The sequence below is a fragment of the Pan paniscus genome, chromosome 8 (genome assembly GCF_029289425.2).
Source record: "Pan paniscus chromosome 8, NHGRI_mPanPan1-v2.0_pri, whole genome shotgun sequence".
In the NCBI taxonomy this organism is placed as follows: domain Eukaryota; kingdom Metazoa; phylum Chordata; class Mammalia; order Primates; family Hominidae; genus Pan; species Pan paniscus.
Genome location: NC_073257.2, coordinates 61,977,555 through 61,996,638, shown reverse-complemented (window position 1 = coordinate 61,996,638; position 19,084 = coordinate 61,977,555). Strand labels below are relative to the sequence as shown.

The window sequence follows — 19,084 nt, the reverse complement described above, 5'->3', positions numbered from 1 at the left end:
TCAAGTGATCTGCCTGACTGAGCCTCCCAAAGTGCTCCCAAAGATTATGGGCGTGAGCCACCATGCCCAGCCAATGCCATTTTATTACATATGTAGACTTGTGTAACTATTATCCAGCATCACAAAGATCTCACTCGTACTGCCTATGTATAGTTACAGCCTCTCTGCCACTGTCCCTAACCTCTAGCAACCTTTAATCTCTTTTCCATCTCTAAAATTTTGTCATTTCAAGAATATTATATATGTTGGGTGTGGTGGTGGCATGCACCTGTAATCCCAGCTACTAGGGAGGCTGAAACAGAAGGATCCCTTGAGCTCAGGAGTTTGAGGCTGTAGTGAGCTATGATTGTGACACTGCCCTCCAGCCTGGGTGACAGAGCAAGGCTTTGTCTTGGAAAAAAAAAAAGCTATATAAATGGAATCACACAGTGTGTTACTGGTTGAGATTGAGCTTTTTTCGTTCAGCAAAATGTTGTGAGGTCCCTCCAAAAAGTACCTGCTTTGTGATCAATATGAAAGCTAGGCAGCGCTAAGTTGAACACTCTGATTGTATTGACATGCTTTTTGGTTTTAAATTGGAGTTGCTGGTTAAGTTGTTGCTTAAGGAGCAACTTCTACAAATGTTGTGTCTATGAAGCTTATATTCCCTGAAACAGTATAGAATGTGGATCTGAAACATCCCATGGCATGAATGCTACTTCAGTTTGCTGATCTTCCTCTCAACTGCTGAACTGGATTTCCTTGTGTTGACATCTCTAGCCCAAAGGTCTTGAGGTGCTGGGGAGTGAGCAGTGCTGAGAAGCCAGCAGAAAGGGGGCTCCAGTTGGCAGCATTGTCTTTCTTCCTTCCCTGTGAGCCCCATGCAGCAGCCAGTGGGTCCCTGTCCCTGGTTCCCCAGGGTGAGGCCAGCTGGAGGACCACACCTGCCACCTATGTGGAATCTTCCTCTGTGGAGGGTCGGAGATCTTTGCTTGGCAGAGCTGAGTTCGCCAGGCTCCCTGTCTGCACCATCTCTGTCAGCTAGTCTCAACGCTGGGACCATGGTTGTGGGGGGACAGTGACCACACTTGCTGTCTACTATGGTAATTAAGGTAAAAATGGGAATCAAATGGGGATGTATTTGATTCTGCTATAATGCTTATGGTTCTTTCTAATTCTTAAATAATATTATGAAATATTTAAAATATACAGAAAAGGAGGCTGGGCATGGTGGCTCATGCCTGTAATCCTAGCACTTTGGGAGATGAAGGCAGGTTGATCACCTGAGGTCAGGAGTTTGAGACCAGCCTGGCTAACATGGTGAAACCCTATCTCTATGAAAAACACAAAAATTAGCCGGGCGTGTTCGTGCACACCTGTCGTCCCAGCTATTCGGGAGGCCGAGGCAGGAGAATTGCTTGAACCCAGGAGGTGGAGGTTGCAGTGAGCCAAGTGAGACTCTGTCTCAAAAAAATAAAATATACAGAAAAGTGAAAAGGATATGAGAACAGACATCAGTATATCCATCAACCACTCATCTTGATCAAATTCTGATGTCTTGGTCTACATGCTTTCCATATTTTTACAACAATAAAGCATAACAAATACAGTGGAAGCTCTTTGTTACTTTTTCATCTTGGGTTTTAGCAGTTGTTTATAAATTCTAGAATCTGAGCCTTGACAGTTGCATGTGGTACAGGTATCATTTTCCAAACTGTAAGTTATCTTTCTATTTATCCCATCTTTTGTTGAATAAAAGTTTTAGTTTTCTTTTTTCTTTTCTTTTTTTTTTGAGATGGAGTTTTGCTCTGTCGCCCAGGCTGGAGTGCAATGGCGCCATCTCTGCTCACTGTAACCTCTGCCTCCTGGGTTCAAGCCTGCCCCTGCCTCCCAAGTAGCTGGGACTGCAGGCACAGGCCACCACGTCCAACTCATTTTTGTGTTTTTAGTAGAGACAAGGTTTCTCCATGTTGGCCAGGCTGGTCTCGAACTCCTGACCTCGTGATCCGCCTACCTCAGCCTCCCAAAGTGCTGGGATTACAGATGTGAGCCACCACGCCTGGCTTAATTTTCTTATAATCCGAATTATCATCTGCTGGTTTGGAAGCAATACATATCAATATTCATTTTAGTATCCATTCTTATTCTTAATAATTCTTTTGTATGCATGATTTTATTTAAAAATTTGTTATTTAGTATTTCTAACTTCTTTAACAAAGGAACTTCTTGAATAACTCCCATTTTAGTCTTTTTATCTAAAAACAATATTGTTAAACACAGAAATTATATTATTTTAATATGGCTATTTTCCTTTTTTTTTTTTTTGAGACAGACAGGATCATGCACTGGCATGACCTCAGCTCACTGCAGCCTCGACCTCCCTCAGCTCAAGTGATCCTCCCACTTTAGCCTCCCCAGTAGCTGGGACTACAGATGCGAGCCACCATGTCCTGCTAATTTTTCTACTTTATGTACAAAAAGTGCAAGAAGAGATGGGGTTTTGATATGTTGCCCAGGCTTGTCTTTAACTCCTGGGCTCAAGCAATCTTTCTGCCTTGGCCTCCCAAAATGCTGGTATTATAGGTGTGAGCCACTGTGCCCAGCTAACTATTTTTTATTGTTAATTAAATTTAGTGATGTTTTATTCATCCCTGTGCTTAGCATTGTATTTTGAATCCCACAACTTCTCTCTTGGTTTATTTTACTTTGGACTGAAATGCAACTTTGTAATTGATCTTTTTTTTTTCTTTTAGAGACAGACTCTCACTCTGTTGCCCAGATTGAAGTGCAGTGGTATGATTATAGCTTAGGCAGCCTCGAACTCCTGGACTCAAGTGATCCTCCTGCCTCAGCCTCCAGAGTAGCTGGGACTACAAGGACCTGTTACTACACCCGCCTACCTTTAAAAATTTTTTTTGTAGTGAAGGGGTCTTGCTATGTTGCTGAAGCTGGTCTCAAACTCCTGGCCTCAAACAATCTACCCACCTTGTAATCGTGTTTTTTATTTTCTGATGCTTTGACATCTCTGGACATTGCTAACCCTGGAGGGACTGCCCCTCCCAGGGCCAACCAATTTGTAGAGTTAGTAAACAACTCCCCCGAGAACAGGCTTTCTGTATGCAAACCAACCAATGAAGAGCCCATTTCCCAATCACAGGCCCTAATCACCCTAGGGCCCGGTACCAGATAATTAAGGACATTTCCATTCCCCATGAGGATTAAAAGCCTGCTGAAACCATTCAAGCTAGCCACTCCTAAGCCTGCTTCCCCTCCTTTGTCCTTTTCTTCCCATGGAAACTGTAATAAAAAGGCTCTTACCCACATTTCCTCCTCACTCCCTCTGCCCCTGACCCACCGTGCCATGCCTGGCATGTGGTACCTCCTGTTTCTATCTAGCTGTGAGTAAAACAAACTTCTTTCTTCATGACAGCCATTTCTGTGTTTGTGTGTCTTACCACACCTGATTAAAGCAAAACCCAGTGGCCCTTAAAACAAGCCATGCCTTTAGTGAGAATCTATCGGTGGTGAGCCCTCTTAGTCTTTTGGTTATAAAAACTTTTATTACTCCTCATAAATGATAGTTTATGTGGCATAAAATTCTAAGTTGACAGTTTTTTTACCCTCAGTCCTTTGGAAGCTGTTCCTCCATTTTCTTGGCTCTCATTTTGCTGATGAAAAGTCTTCCATCAGTTTAGTTGTTGCGCTCTTAGCAATTTATATTTCCTTTCTGGTAGCTTTTAACATTTTATTTTATTTTATTATCTTTTATTATACTTTAAGTTTTAGGGTACATGTGCACAATGTGCAGGTTTGTTACATATGTATACATGTCCCATGTTGGTGTGCTGCCCCTATTAACTCGTCATTTAACATTAGGTATATCTCCTAATGCTATCCCTCCCCCTTCCCCCCACCCGACAACAGGCCCATGTGTGTGATGTTCCCCTTCCTGTGTCCATGTGTTCTCACTGTTCAATTCCCACCTATGAGTGAGAACATGTGGTGTTTGGTTTTTTGTCCTTGCGATAGTTTGCTGAGAATGATGGTTTCCAGCTTCATCCATGTCCCTACAAAGGACATGAACTCATCATTTTTTGTGGCTGCATAGTATTCCGTGATGTATATGTGACACATTTTCTTAATCCAGTCTATCATTGTTGGACATTTGGGTTGGTTCCAAGTCTTTGCTATTGTGAACAGTGCCGCAATAAGCATACGTGTGCATGTGTCTTTATAGCAGCATGATTTATAATCCTTTGGGTATATACCCAGTAATAGGATGGCTGGGTCAAATGGTATTTCTAGTTCTAGACCCCTGAGGAATCACCACACTGACTTCCACAATGGTTGAACTAGTTTACAGTCCCACCAACAGTGTAAAAGTGTTCCTATTTCTCCACATCCTCTCCAGCACCTGTTGTTTCCTGACTTTTTAATGATTGCCATTCTAATTGGTGTGAGATGGTATCTCATTGTGGTTTTGATTTGCATTTCTCTGATGGCCAGTGATGATGAGCATATTTTCATGTGTCTTTTGGCTGCATAAATGTCTTCTTTTGAGAAGTGTCTGTTCATATCCTTTGCCCACTTTTTGATGGGGTTGTTTGTTTTTTTCTTGTAAATTTGTTTGAGTTCATTGTAGATTCTGGATATTAGCCCTTTGTCAGATGAGTAGATTGCAAAAATTTTCTCCCATTCTGTAGGTTGCCTGTTCACTCTGATGGTAGTTTCTTTTGCTGCGCAGAAGCTCTTTAGTTTAATTGGATCCCATTTGTCAATTTTGGCTTTTGTTGCCATTGCTTTTGGTGTTTTAGTCATGAAGTCCTTGCCCATGCCTATGGCCTGAATGGTATTGCCTAGGTTTTCTTCTAGGATTTTTATGGTTTTAGGTCTAACATTTAAGTCTTTAATCCATCTTGAATTAATTTTTGTATAAGGTGTAAGGAAGGGATCCAGTTTCAGCTTTCTACATATGGCTAGCCAGTTTTCCCAGCACCATTTATTAAATAGGGAATCCTTTCCCTATTTCTTGTTTTTGTCAGGTTTGTCAAAGATCAGATAGTTGTAGATATGTGGCATTATTTCTGAGGGCTCTGTTCTGTTCCATTGGTCTATATCTCTGTTTTGGTACCAGTACCATGCTGTTTTGGTTACTGTAGCCTTGCAGTACAGTTTGAAGTCAGGTAGTGTGATGCCTCCAGCTTTGTTCTTTTGGCTTAGGATTGACTTGGCAATGTGGGCTCTTTTTTGGTTCCATATGAGCTTTAAAGTAGTTTTTTCCAATTCTGTGAAGAAAGTCATTGGTAGCTTGATGGGGATGGCATTGAATCTATAAATTACCTTGGGCAGTATGGTCATTTTCAACTACCCATGAGCATGGAATGTTCTTCCATTTGTTTGTATCCTCTTTTATTTCATTGAGCAGTGGTTTGTAGTTCTCCTTGAAGAGGTCCTTCACATCCCTTGTAAGTTGGATTCCTAGGTATTTCATTCTCTTTGAAGCAATTGTGAATGGGAGTTCACTCATGATTTGGCTCTCTGTTTGTCTGTTATTGGTGTATAAGAATGCTTGTGATTTTTGCACATTGACTTTGTATCCTGAGACTTTCCTGAAGTTGCTTATCAGCTTAAGGAGATTTTGGGCTGAGATGATGGGGTTTTCTAGATATACAATCATGTCATCTGCAAACAGGGACAGTTTGACTTCCTCTTTTCCTAATTGAATACCGTTTATTTCCTTCTCCTGCCTGATTGCCCTGGCCAGAACTTCCAACACTATGTTGAATAGGAGTGGTGAGAGAGGGCATCCCTGTCTTGTGCCAGTTATCAAAGGGAATGCTTCCAGTTTTTGCCCATTCAGTATGATACTGGCTGTGTGTTCGTCATAGATAGCTCTTATTATTTTGAGATACGTCTCATCAATACCTAATTTATTGAGAGTTTTTAGCATGAAGAGTTGTTGAATTTTGTCAAAGGCCTTTTCTGCATCTATTGACATAATCATGTGGTTTTTGTCTTTGGTTCTGTTTATATGCTGGATTACGTTTATTGATTTGCATATGTTGAGCCAGCCTTGCATCCCAGGGATGAGGCCCACTTGATCATGGTGGATAAGCTTTTTGATGTGCTGCTGGATTTGGTTTGCCAGTATTTTATTGAGGATTTTTGCATCGATGTTCAGCAAGGATATTGGTCTAATATTCTCTTTTTTTGTTGTGTCTCTGCCAGGCTTTGGTATCAGGATGATGCTGGCCTCATAAAATGAGTTAGGGAGGATTCCGTCCTTTTCTATTGATTGGAATAGTTTCAGAAGGAATGGTACCAGCTCCTCCTTGTACCTCTGGTAGAATTTGGCTGTGAATCCATCTGGTCCTGGACTTTTTTTGGTTGGTAAGCTATTAATTATTGCCTCAATTTCAGAGCCTGTTATTGGTCTATTCAGAGATTCAGCTTCTTCCTGGTTTAGTCTTGGGAGGGTGTTTGTGTCTAGGAATTTATTCATTTCTTCTAGATTTTCTAGTTTATTTGTGTAGAGGTGTTTATAGTATTCTCTGATGGTAGTTTTTATTTCTGTGGGATCGGTGGTGATATCCCCTTTATCATTTTTTATTGTGTCTATTTGATTCTTCTCTCTTTTCTTTATTAGTCTTGCTAGTGGTCTATCAATTTTGTTGATCTTTTCAAAAAACCAGCTCCTGGATTCACTGATTTTTTGAAGGGTTTTTGTGTCCCTATTTCCTTCAGTTCTGCTCTGATCTTAGTTATTTCTTGCCTGCTGCTAGCTTCTGAATGTGTTTGCTCTTGCTTCTCTAGTTCTTTTAATTGTGATGTTAGGGTATCAATTTTAGATCTTTCCTGCTTTCTCTTGTGTGCAGTAGTGCTATAAATTTCCCTCTACACACTGCTTTGAATGTGTCCTAGAGATTCTGGTATGTTGTATCTTTATTCTCATTGGTTTCAAAGAACATCTTTATTTCTGCCTTCATTTCGTTATGTACCCAGTAGTCATTCAGGAGCAGGTTGTTCGGTTTCCATGCAGTTGACTGGCTTTGAGTGAGTTTCTTAATCCTGAGTTCTAGTTTCATTGCACTGTGGTCTGAGAGACAGTTTGTTGTAATTTCTGTTCTTTTACATTTGCTGAAGAGTGCTTTACTTCCAACTATGTGGTCAATTTTGGAACAGGTGTGGTGTGGTCCTGAAAAGAATGTATATTCTGTTGCTTTGGGGTGGAGAGTTCTATAGATGTCTATTAGGTCCACTTGGTGCAGAGCTGAGTTCAATTCCTGGATATCCTTGTTAACTTTCTGTCTTGTTGAACTGTCTAATGTTGACAGTGGGGTGTTAAAGTCTCCCATTATTATTGTGTGGGAGTCTAAGTCTCTTTGTAGGTCTCTAAGGACGTGCTTTATGAATCTGGGTGCTCCTGTATTGGGTGCATATATATTTAGGATAGTTAGCTCTTCTTGTTGAATTGATCCCTTTACCATTATGTAATGGCCTTCTTTGTCTCTTTTGATCTGTGTTGGTTTAAAGTCTGTTTTATCAGAGACTAGGATTGCAACCCCTGCCTTTTTTTGTTTTCCATTTGCTTGGTAGATCTTCCTCCATCTCTTTATTTTGAGCCTATGTGCATCTCTGCACGTGAGATGGTTTTCCTGAATACAGCACACTGATGGGTCTTGACTCTTTATCCAATTTGCCAGTCTGTGTCTTTTAATTGGAGCATTTAGTTCATTTACATTTAAGGTTAATATTGTTATGTGTGAATTTGATCCTGTCATTCTTATGTTAGCTGGTTATTTTGCTCGTTAGTTGATGCAGTTTCTTCCTAGCCTTGATGGTCTTTACAATTTGGCATGTTTTTGCAGTGGCTGGTACTGAGTGTTCCTTTCCATGTTTAGTGCTTCCTTCAGGAGCTCTTGTAGGGCAGGCCTGGTGGCAACAAAATCTCTCAGCATTTGCTTGTCTGTAAAGTATTTTATTTCTCCTTCACTTATGAAGCTTAGTTTGGCTGGATATGAAGTTCTGGGTTGAAAATTCTTTTCTTTAAGAATGTTGAATATTGGCCCCCACTCTCTTCTGGCATGTAGAGTTTCTGCCGAGAGATCAGCTGTCAGTCTGATGGGCTTCCCTTTGTGGGTAACCCGAGGTTTCTCTCTGGCTGCCGTTAACATTTTTTCCTTCATTTCAACTTTGGTGCATCTGACAATTATGTGTCTTGGAGTTGCTCTTTTCGAGGAGTATCTTTGTGGCGTTCTCTGTATTTCCTGAATCTGAATGTTGGCCTGCCTTGCTAGGTTGGGAAAGTTCTCCTGGATAATAACCTGCAGAGTGTTTTCCAACTTGGTTCCATTCTCCCCGTCACTTTCAGGTACACCAGTCAGATGTAGATTTGGTCTTTTCACATAGTCCCATATTTCCTGGAGGCTTTGTTCATTTCTTTTTATTCTTTTTTCTCTAAACTTCTCTTCTCGCTTCATTTCATTCATTTGATCTTCCATCACGATACCCTTTCTTCCAGTTGATCGAATCGGTTACTGAGGCTTGTGCATTCGTCACGTATTTCTTGTGCCATGGTTTTCAGCTCCATCAGGTCCTTTAAGGACTTCTCTGCATTGGTTATTCTAGTTAGCCATTCGTCTAATATTTTTTCAAGGTTTCTAACTTCTTTGCCATGGGTTAGAACTTCGTCCTTTAGCTCGGAGTAGTTTGATCATCTGAAGCCTTCTTCTCTCAACTTGTCAAAGTCATTCTCCATCCAGCTTTGTTCCATTGCTGGTGAGGAGCTGCATTCCTTTGGAGGAGGAGAGGTGCTCTGATTTTTAGAATTTTCAGTTTTTCTGCTCTGTTTTTTCCCCATCTTTGTGGTTTTATCTACCTTTGGACTTTGATGATGGTGACATACAGATGGGGTTTTGGTGTGGATGTCCTTTCTATTTGTTAGTTGTCCTTCTAACAGTCAGGACCCTCAGCTGCAGGTCTGTTGGAGTTTGCTGGAGGTCCACTCCAGACCCTGTTTGCCTGGGTATCAGCAGCAGAGGCTGCAGAACAGCGGATATTGGTGAACAGCAAATGCTGCCTGATCTTTCCTCTGGAAGTTTTGTCTCAGAGGAGTACCCAGTCGTGTGAGGCGTCAGTCTGCCCCTACTTGGGGGTGCCTCCCAGTTAGGCTACTCGGGGGTCAGGGACCCACTTGAGGAGGCAGTCTGTCCATTCTCAGATCTCCAGCTGCGTGCTGGGAGAACCACTACTCTCTTCAAAGCTGTCAGACAGGGACATTTAAGCCTGCAGAGGTTACTGCTGCCTTTTATTTGGCTATGCCGTGCCCCCAGAGGTGGAGTCTACAGAGGTAGGCAGGCCTCCTTCAGCTGCAGGGGGCTCCACCCAGTTCGAGCTTCCCGGCTGCTTTGTTTACCTACTCAACCCTCAGCAATGGAGGGCGCCCCTCCCCCAGACTTGCTGCAGCCTTGCAGTTTGATCTCACACTGCTGTGCTAGCAATGAGCAAGGCTCCGTGGGTGTAGCACCCTCCGAGTCATGCACGGGATACAATCTCCTGGTGTGCCGTTTGCTAAGACCATTGGAAAAACACAGTATTAGGGTGGGAGTGACCCGATTTTCCAGGTGCCGTCTGTCACCCCTTTTCTTGGCTAGGAAAGGGAATTCCCTGACCTCTTGTGCTTCCCGGGTGAGGCGATGCCTCGCCCTGCTTCAGCTCACGCTGGGTGTGCTGCACCCACTGTCCAACAATCCCCAGTGAGATGAACCCAGTACTTCAGTTGGAAATGCAGAAATGATTCGTCTTCTGCATCGCTCACGCTGGGAGCTGTAGATTGGAGCTGTTCCTATTGGGCCATCTTCTTTATTATTATTTTTTTGCGATGGAGTCTCGCTCTGTCACCCAGGCTGGAGTGCAGTGGTGTGATCTCGGCTCACTGCAACCTCCGCCTCCTGGAGTAGCTCTTCTTATGCCTCAGCCTCCCAGTAGCTGGGACTACAGGTGCCCTCCACCATGCCCCACTAATTTTTGTATTTTTAGTAGAGATGGGGTTTCACCATGTTGGCCAGGCTGGTCTGGAACTCCTGACCTCAAATCATCAACCCACCTTGACCTCCCGAAGTGCTGGGATTACAAGCGTGAGCCACCACACCTGGCCTAACATTTCCTTTTTTACCCTTGATGTTCTTCAGTTTTGTTACAGATTCTCTAGGTGTAGATTTATCTTCCTTTGTCCTGGCTCCATATTCATAGTGTACTCTGAGAACCCTTTCTTCAATTCTATATTTGTTTAAGTTATTGTCTCTTCAAATATGTATTTTTTGCTATTTTTCTCATTCCCTACTTCTGTAACCCTTGTTAGATAGGTGTTAGAGCTCCCGTCTCCCTCTCCCGTCTCCCTCTCCCGTCTCCCTCTCCCTCTCCCGTCTCCCTCTCCCATCTCCCTCTCCCTCTCCCGTCTCCCTCTCCCTCTCCCGTCTCCCTCTCCCTCTCCCGTCTCCCTCTCCCTCTCCCGTCTCCCTCTCCCTCTCCCGTCTCCCTCTCCCTCTCCCGTCTCCCTCTCCCTCTCCCGTCTCCGTCTCCCTCTCCCTCTCCCTCTCCCTCTCCCGTCTCCCTCTCCCTCTCCTTTCCACGGTCTCCCTCTCATGCCGGGCCAAAGGTGGACTGTACTGCTGCCATCTCGGCTCGCTGCAGCCTCCCTGCCTGATTCTCCTGCCTCAGCCTGCCGAGTGCCTGCGATTGCAGGCGCGCGCCGCCACGCCTGACTGGTTTTCGTGTTTTTTTGATGGGGACGGGGTTTCGCTGTGTTGGCCGGACTGGTCTCCAGCATCTAGCCGCGAGTGATCCGCCAGCCTCGGCCTCCCGAGGTGCCGGGATTGCAGACGGAGTCTCATTCACTCAGTGCTCAATGGTGCCCAGGCTGCAGTGCAGTGGCGTGATCTCAGCTCGCTACGGCCTCCACCTCCCAGCCGCCTGCCTTGGACCCCCAAAGTGCTGAGATTGCAGCCTCTGCTCGGCTGCCACCCCGTCTGGGAAGTGAGGAGCGTCTCTGCCTGGCTGCCCATCGTCTGGGATGTGAGGAGCCCCTCTGCCTGGCTGCCCAGTCTGGAAAGTGAGGAGCGTCTCTGCCCGGCCGCCATCCCACCTGGGAAGTGAGGAGCGCCTCATCCCGGCCGCCATCCCATCTAGGAAGTTAGGAGCGTCTCTGCCCGGCAGCCCATCGTCTGAGATGTGGGGAGCGCCTCTGCCCCGCCACCCCATCTGGGAGGTGAGGAGCGTCTCTGCCCGGCCGCCCCGTCTGAGAAGTGAGGACACCCTCCGCCTGGCAACTGCCCCGTCTGAGAAGTGAGGAGCCCCTCCGCCTGGCTGCCACCCCGTCTGGGAAGTGAGGAGCGTCTCCGCCCGGCAGCCACCCCGTCCGGGAGGGAGGTGGGGGTCAGCCCCCCGCCCGGCCAGCCGCCCCGTCCGGGAGGGAGGTGGGTGGCTCAGCCCCCCGCCCGGCCAGCCGCCCTGTCCGGGAGGTGAGGGGCGCCTCTGCCCGGCCGCCCCTACTGGGAAGTGAGGAGCCCCTCTGCCCAGCCAGGAGCCCCTCTGCCCAGCCAGCCGCCCCGTCCGGGAGGGAGGTGGGGGGGTCAGCCCCCCACCCGGCCAGCCGTCCCGTCCGGGAGGGAGGTGGGGGGGTCAGTCCCCCGCCCGGCCAGCCGCTCTGTCCGGGAGGGAGGTGGGGGGGGGCCAGCGCCCCCTCCCGGCCAGCCGCCCCGTCTGGGAGGGAGGTGGGGGGGTCAGCCCCACGCCCAGCCAGCCGCCCCGTCCGGGAGGGAGATGGGGGGGTCAGCCCCCCGCCTGGCCAGCCACCGGGTCTGGGAGCTGAGGGGCGCCTCTGCCCGGCCGCCCCTACTGGGAAGTGAGGAGCCCCTCTGCCCAGCCAGGAGCCCCTCTGCCCAGCCAGCCGCCCCGTCTGGGAGGGAGGTGGGGGGGGTCAGCCCCCCCGCCTGGCCAGCCGCCCCATCCGGGAGGGAGGTGGGGGGCTCAGCCCCCCGCCTGGCCAGCCGCCCCGTCCGGGAGGGAGGTGGGGGGCTCAGCCCCCCGCCCGGCCAGCCGCCCCGTCCAGGAGGTGAGGGGCGCCTCTGCCCGGCCGCCCCTACTGGGAAGTGAGGAGCCCCTCTGCCCGGCCAGCCGCCCCGTCCGGGAGGGAGGTGGGGGGCTCAGCCCCCCTCCCGGCCAGCTGCTCCGTCCGGGAGGGAGGTGGGTGGGGTCAGCGCCCCCTCCCGGCCAGCCGCCCCGTCCGGGAGGGAGGTGGGGGGGTCAGCCCCACGCCCGGCCAGCCGCCCCGTCCGGGAGGGAGATGGGGGGGGTCAGCCCCCTGCCTGGCCAGCCACCCAGTCCGGGAGCTGAGGGGCGCCTCTGCCCGGCCACCCCTACTGGGAAGTGAGGAGCCCCTCTGCCCGGCGACCACCCCGTCTGGGAGGTGTACCCAACAGCTCATTGAGAATGGGCCATGATGACGATGGCGGTTTTCTGGAGTAGAAAGAGGGGCAAGGTGGGGAAAAGATTGAGAAATCGGATGGTTGCCGTGTCTGTGTAGAAATAAGTAGACATGGGAGACTTTTCATTTTGTTTTGTACTAAGAAAAATTCTTCTGCCTTGGGATCCTGTTGATCTATGACCTTACCCCCAACCCTGTGCTCTCTGAAACATGTGCTGTGTCCACTCAGGGTTAAATGGATTAAGGGCGGTGCAAGATGTGCTTTGTTAAACAGATGCTTGAAGGCAGCATGCTCGTTAAGAGTCATCACCACTCCCTAATCTCAAGTACCCAGGGACACAAACACTCTGCCTAGGAAAACCAGAGACCTTTGTTCACTTGTTTGTCTGCTGACCTTCCCTCCACTAGTGTCCTATGACCCTGCCAAATCCCCCTCTGTGAGAAACGCCCAAGAACGATCAATAAAAATAAAATAAAATTAAAAAAAAAAAAAAGATAGGTGTTAGAACATTTCAAAGTAGACGTCAGGTCTCATAGCTGTTTTTTTCAAATGAATCTTTTATTTTCTGTGTCTCTGTGTCTTGTCATGGGTGAATTCTCCAGGACTATCTTCCAATTCAGTCATGTTTTCCTTTATTAGTTTCTATATAGAATTTATCCTAACTAGTGAGTTTTAAAAAAATCAATGACTATACTTTTCTAAGATTTTGAAATTGTTCATATGTCCTTGATATCTCTCATTGTAGTATACATTCTTCATTTCTGCCTGTTTAAAAGTATTTTATTTTTCATGGATGTTGTTTAAAAAATCTCTTGGTGCAGCTTATAATAATTGTGAAGCATTTGTCAGATTGTTTTATAAACCTAATTTTGTCTAGAGTGAGCTCATGTTCCAACGAGGTTGACTTTGTTGGCCGTCTTTTTCAGTACTTGCATTCTCCCTTATATTTGGAATGTTGATTTGCTGGCTTATTTAGAGTGGGGTGTTTTAGGCCTTTTGTGTTGTTTTGTTTCTCTTCTCTCTCCTGCCTTGTGCATCAGTTTTTCGTTTTTGTGGTTGTCTTTACTAAGCCTCATCTAATCTCATTTGGACTAAACATTATAATGAAGTTTTATGGATTCTCTTCTGTGGTGATGCTAGACAGATGCTAGGCCCAGGCAAGAAGCCAGCAGGCGATCTTGATTAAGTTCTTTATCCAGCCTCCTCTTTAAGTCCAGAACCTCAAATAAACCAGTGTTCCAGGTAGTAGGTCAGAGTTTGTTTTTGCCATATTTCCTGACCAGTAGATCCACATCCCAACACTGGTTTTAAGCAGAGAAACTGCTGCAAGCCCTCTGCCTCACGTGGGATATTTTTTGGGCCTATTACCCTGTGAAAGCCAAGCTCCTGGGTTCCTTCCCTGCCCTGGAGCCAGTGCTCAGGATCCTTGCAGCTTCTCTACTGCCACTCCTGTGTCGGGGCTCTCCCTGCACCACCTCACTCAGTTCCCACCACAGCCTTATGAAGAAGCACCTGAGTCCAGAGGCAGCGTGGCTTAGGGGCTCAGTATACGAACTCTAGACCCAAGTGGCTGGGTGTGAATCCCAGCTGTGTGATCTTAGGAAAGTTACTTGACTTGTCTGACTTGTCAGAAATTGCACTTCTGTCCTGTTTCTGGCCCCAAAGATATATATATATATATATATATATATATATATATATATATATTTTTTTTTTTTTTTTTTGAGATGGAGTCTTGCTCTGTCACTCAGGCTGGCGCGCAGTGGGGTGATTTTGGCTCACTCCAACCTCTGCCTCCTGGGCTTAAGCGATTCTCGTGCATCAGCCTCCTGAGTAGCTGGGACTACAGGCATGCACCACCATGCCCGACTAATTTTTGTATTTTTAGGAGAGATGGGGTTTCACCATGTTGGCCAGGCTAATCTCAAACTCTTGATCTCAACTGATCCATTTGCCTCAGACTCCCAAAGTACTGGGATTACATGGGTGAGCCACTGTGCCCAGCCAAGTTCCAAGAGAAAATATCTGATTGGCAATTTTTTGGGGCTATCCATGTCTTTCTTGGGTTAACTTGATTGACAGTTTACCCAAGACTGTGTACAATGAATGGGGGAGGAGCCTCCAAATAAAACTGGGGTATGGTTTCCAGAAGAAGGGGATTTGGATGTTGAGCAGAACACCTGTGGAGGCCCATGCTCCTTTGCTACTGGGTAGGTGTGAGAACAATAATAGCAGCTGATATTTATCAAGTAATTTCAATTCCTTACCAGGGGGCCGCCATTGTTTTCCATCCCTTCCACCTAACCCTCACTATACCTTATGAGGCATGTCTTTACTTCTATGCTACTGATTAATATGTTGAGGTTCAGATAGGTCAAGTAACTTTCCTAAGGTCACACAGCTGGGATTCACACCCGGCCGGTTGGGTCTAGAGTTCGTATACTGAGCCCCTAAGCCATGCTGCCTCTGGACTGAGGTGCTTCTTCATAAGGCTGTGGTGGGAACTGAGTGAGGCGGTGCAGGCAGAGCCCCGACACAGTGCTTGGTCCTTGGTGGTGGCTCAGTGCCTGCCAGGTCAGTCAATGTGGGTCTGTTGGGGCTCACTGGCTTTTCTCCATAGATGGGGGGAGCGAGAGAATGATGTGAGCTGTTTTCTCTTTAAATACCCAAGGAAATTTCCAGCATAACAAGGAAGAATTCTCAAAATTTGGAGGCTGGGGCGGAACTCCATTACACATTATCTGCCTCTGCATTCTGTCACCTCTGTCTTCAGCTGAAGTGTAAGATGAAAACACCTTGCGGTCACCTCCTTCTCAGGACTGCTGGGCCCAGAAGGAAAGGCCAAAAAAAAAAAAAAAATGCTGCTGCTTTATTGTAGATGATCCTAAAAACCAAACTTCATGTTTTTCCTGGTGGAAAAGCAATGTATGTCCTTTGAGTAAAAATGAGAACCTAAACAAAAGAAGCCGGGATGATGGTCGCTCACATTTACTGATGGCTTAACCGTGTGCCAGTGGGCTCAGCTCCTTACAGCATTTCATTTTATCCTCATAATAGCCTCAGGAGGGACATGTTATTGCCACCCCCATTTTATAGGTGAGAAAACTGAGAATGAGACGCTGAGTACGTTTTCAATACTACAAACAGCAAGAGGGGAGTGGGCATTCACATCCCAGCTCTGCATCCCCACCCCTGAGCTGTGTATATTGTGTGGTTGACAAAGAAGACAGCAATCTTTTCTTTTTCCTATGCCCCCGTTCCATAAAATGACACACATACTTCCATTCGAGCAACCCTCAAAGCATTTGCTCACACATAGGCGTGCCCAAGGTTGTCTTCTGCAGTAAAGGGATTTGGGGCGCTTTTTTGCTGGGATCTTAGAGCCTGTTGAAATGTGTGCTTTGAAGGACACAGCAGCCGTCTGTGCAGCACAATGGGAGGGGCCATAACTCATATAACATGCAAGTCAAGCTGTTTGGAAAATGGCAACAGTCACTTTGACAAACTGAACAACATATTGGAAAAGGGGGCTATTTTCCCAAATATTTCACAGTTATAATTTTTTTTTTCAGGACAACTTCTACAATTTAGATGTCTGTACTTTGGCTAAAAGTCCTTACATGTTCTAGCACCTTCCCCACGTCGCATGAAGTGAATCTGTGTGTTCTCGGCTCCTCCACTGCCTCTCTTTTGCTCATCAGCACTCTGCTTGCCCATCTCAGCTTCATCTGAGTCATGTAGACCTGGGTTTGAGCCCTGACTCTGCCCCCAGCCAGCCTTGGGGCCATGGGCAAGTGACTTCACTCTCTGAAACACAGTTTTAAAAGTCTGGATAGCAAGGCCTGTTAGCTCACAGGTTGCCGAGAACTCATGAACATCCATGACGCCCATGCCATGGTTTCCTCACTTACAGCAGGTAACAGGATGAAGTTTCCAGAACTGTGGTCTACGTCTGCCTGGAATCAAACACAGGGAGGCATTAACTGCTGGAGGAGAAAACAGGAAAGTGCTTACTCCTGAAAAGGGGGAGGAGGCAGAGCCCGGGAATGGGGAGAAGGAGGGAAGGGCTGGGCTGGGGTGGGTGAGACAGAGAAGAGCCTGGGGGTGAGGGGGCAAATGCGGAGCTAAAGCCATCAGCTACTGCAGCGGGGTGTGGGGGACTCAAGTCCCGGACTAGAGCTGGGTGTGCCAGGAGCTGCAGGGAGCCACCCCTTTCCTGTGTGAGAGGAGGCCCACTTAATCCTGCTGGGCACCCACTGTTGAGTTTAGTGGCTGATGTAGCAAAAAACATTTCAGTTCTGATTACAAGTGATAAGAAGTCTAACTTACACTGGCCTAAGAAAAGCTGATTGCTGTGGCCTGGGCGATGTGCTCTGACTGTTTGGACACGGGTTTCAGCTGCAACAAGGCAAGGTGTGGAGTCCAGGGGACCACATAGTCTGAGAGTGGGGAGAGGCAGGGAGGCAGTGACAACAGCACCCCCTGTCCACCACAGTGGCCAAAAGAGACAGCCATGTCTTCCCTGTTCCACAGTGACAAGGTTCTTCCAGCCACCAGAACCTGAGGGAGACAGTTTTCCCAGCCGGTCAACTGATAATCCCCAAGAGAGATGCCATGGAAATGTCTGCAACAGTTTGTACTAAGCACTCTTCCCCGAGACATTCAAACATTTTCCAACATGTTTTATTAAGTAAGAATGCCACACTGGCCCTCGAGCAACTGTTGGGTGTTGTGTCCAGGGCTGGCAGGATGGAGCATTGATTGCCATCCTTTGTTAACTGTGTGTTTGTTGAGGGCTCACTATGGGACAAGTGCTATGCTGGGCTCTAGGGTAGGAGGCACAAAGACGTGGGGCGTGGGGGAGGTGACATGCTGCTGCTTTGAGGAGCTCTATGACCCTCCCAAGACACACACACACACACACACACACACACACACACATACACACACAGATATAGGGTGCCAGGCATTCATCAGAGCCTATGCAGAGCAAGGCTGCAGGGAACCAGAGAGGGGAGCCCACCGTTCTGCTGGGAGAGAAGGGAGAAGGGGAAAGATGATGGTATGAGTTGCTGCTTGAGTTGGGCAGCATTTACCAGGTGGAGAAGGGGATGCCAGGAGGGCAGAGGCCTGTAAATGTGAAAGGCCTGCTTTGCTAATCACTTAGGGCTGTGGGGTGGGCAGTGGGCCAGGGAACAGGTGAGTGAGGCTCAGATCATAAAGGGTCTCTTATGCCTGGCTGAAGAGTTTAAATTTTCTCCTGAAACCACACAGGAGTGTCTCGGTCAAGGTTTGTAGCTGTGAGCAACAGAGCTGGTTCTGGCTGAGATGGGCTCAAAAGGAATTGTTTGAGAGGAAACCAGGATCTCAAGGACTGGCCTAGAAGGCTGGAGAAGCAGGCTGGATAAAATACAGGGACACAAGGAGAGGCTCTGAAGCCAGAGGTTCAGGCCGTGTCATACCACAAAACCAGGCCTGGAAGGAGCCCATGGTCATGCTGCCGAGGCCAGAAACGGCAGCTTACCCCATTAACCTTGCTAGATGCTGGATGTAGTAGCTGGCATGATTGCCCTGGCTGACCCCAGAGGCTGGATGTAGCTGCCGCTGCTGGAGCCACAGAACACATCATTCCTTCTCTTACCATCCTTGTGCCACAAGCCCTAGAGTTGAGGTCTAGGGCCAGTGCATTCCCCTGGTGGAGCATGGGTTACTTGCTCATGTCAAGACTCTGTTTCCACCAAGACTCACAGTGTGGAGAGGTCCCCAAGTATAACATGACAATGGAAAGCCAAAAAATAAATGCACAGGGAAGAAATAGGGGCAGATCAATGCTTGGGAAAGATGATTTTAGCAGCCATGTGGTGAGTGGTTTGCAGGAGGAGATAATGGAGACAGAGTAACGAGATAGGAATCCAGTGAAACAGCTTGGGGAAGAGATGCCAAATCCCAAAGCAGGGTGAAAGCACTGGCATTGTTGAGAAAAGGGCAGATCAGTTCACTTCAGAAGATGGTGAGGGCTGTCCCCAAGTTCCCAAATTGAGTAAGTAGTTCATCGATCATAACTTCAACACGGGAATACAGTTGTAGAGACTCAGAGCTGGGGAGAATCGTGTTGGGTTTGCCACAGGTTGTCTGTGGGACATCTAGCTGGAGAGGTTCGGGAGATGTGGGACAATTTTTGTTTTGGGGGACTCAGCATCTATTCACCCTTATTCTGGAAACAGACCCACCATTTTCCTTTTGTGAAATGAACCCCTTTCCCACAATCTGTCCTGTCGATTTCAGTAGGGCTGAGTTCCCCTCTTCTCTAGTCCAGAAATGAGCATGTGATCCAGGCCTGGCCAACCCAGGTCACAAAGATTGGTTTGGAAATGGATACATGATCCAATCTGGGCCAATACAATACAAGTCAGGTCCTGGGTCTTTTGTGGGAACTGTTGCAAAGGAGAAACTTTCATCCCACACGGGCTGCTAAGCTGGTGAAATGTCAGCCTGGAGCTGCTGGTGGTCCTCTTGTCACTACTTGGGGTGAGCTTGCCTGAGAACAAAGACAACAGAGAAGAAAGCAGCATCAAGAGACGGAGACAGAGTCCTGCTGTTGTCGACTGAACACTCATATT

General features: G+C 47.4%; 1 protein-coding gene across 1 annotated transcript in view; it reads right to left on the bottom strand.

Annotated features, from left to right (window-relative positions):
• Window positions 1–17,130: 17,130 nt before the first annotated feature.
• The window catches only part of C8H10orf53 (chromosome 8 C10orf53 homolog), a 31,805-nt gene continuing 29,851 nt past the window's right edge, over window positions 17,131–19,084 (bottom strand). Inside the window, exon 3 of the mRNA XM_055092783.1 lies at window positions 17,131–19,002. Within this exon, the coding sequence (XP_054948758.1) occupies window positions 18,746–19,002 (257 nt within the window). The 3' untranslated portion in view covers window positions 17,131–18,745. The remainder of the gene's footprint in view (window positions 19,003–19,084) is intronic.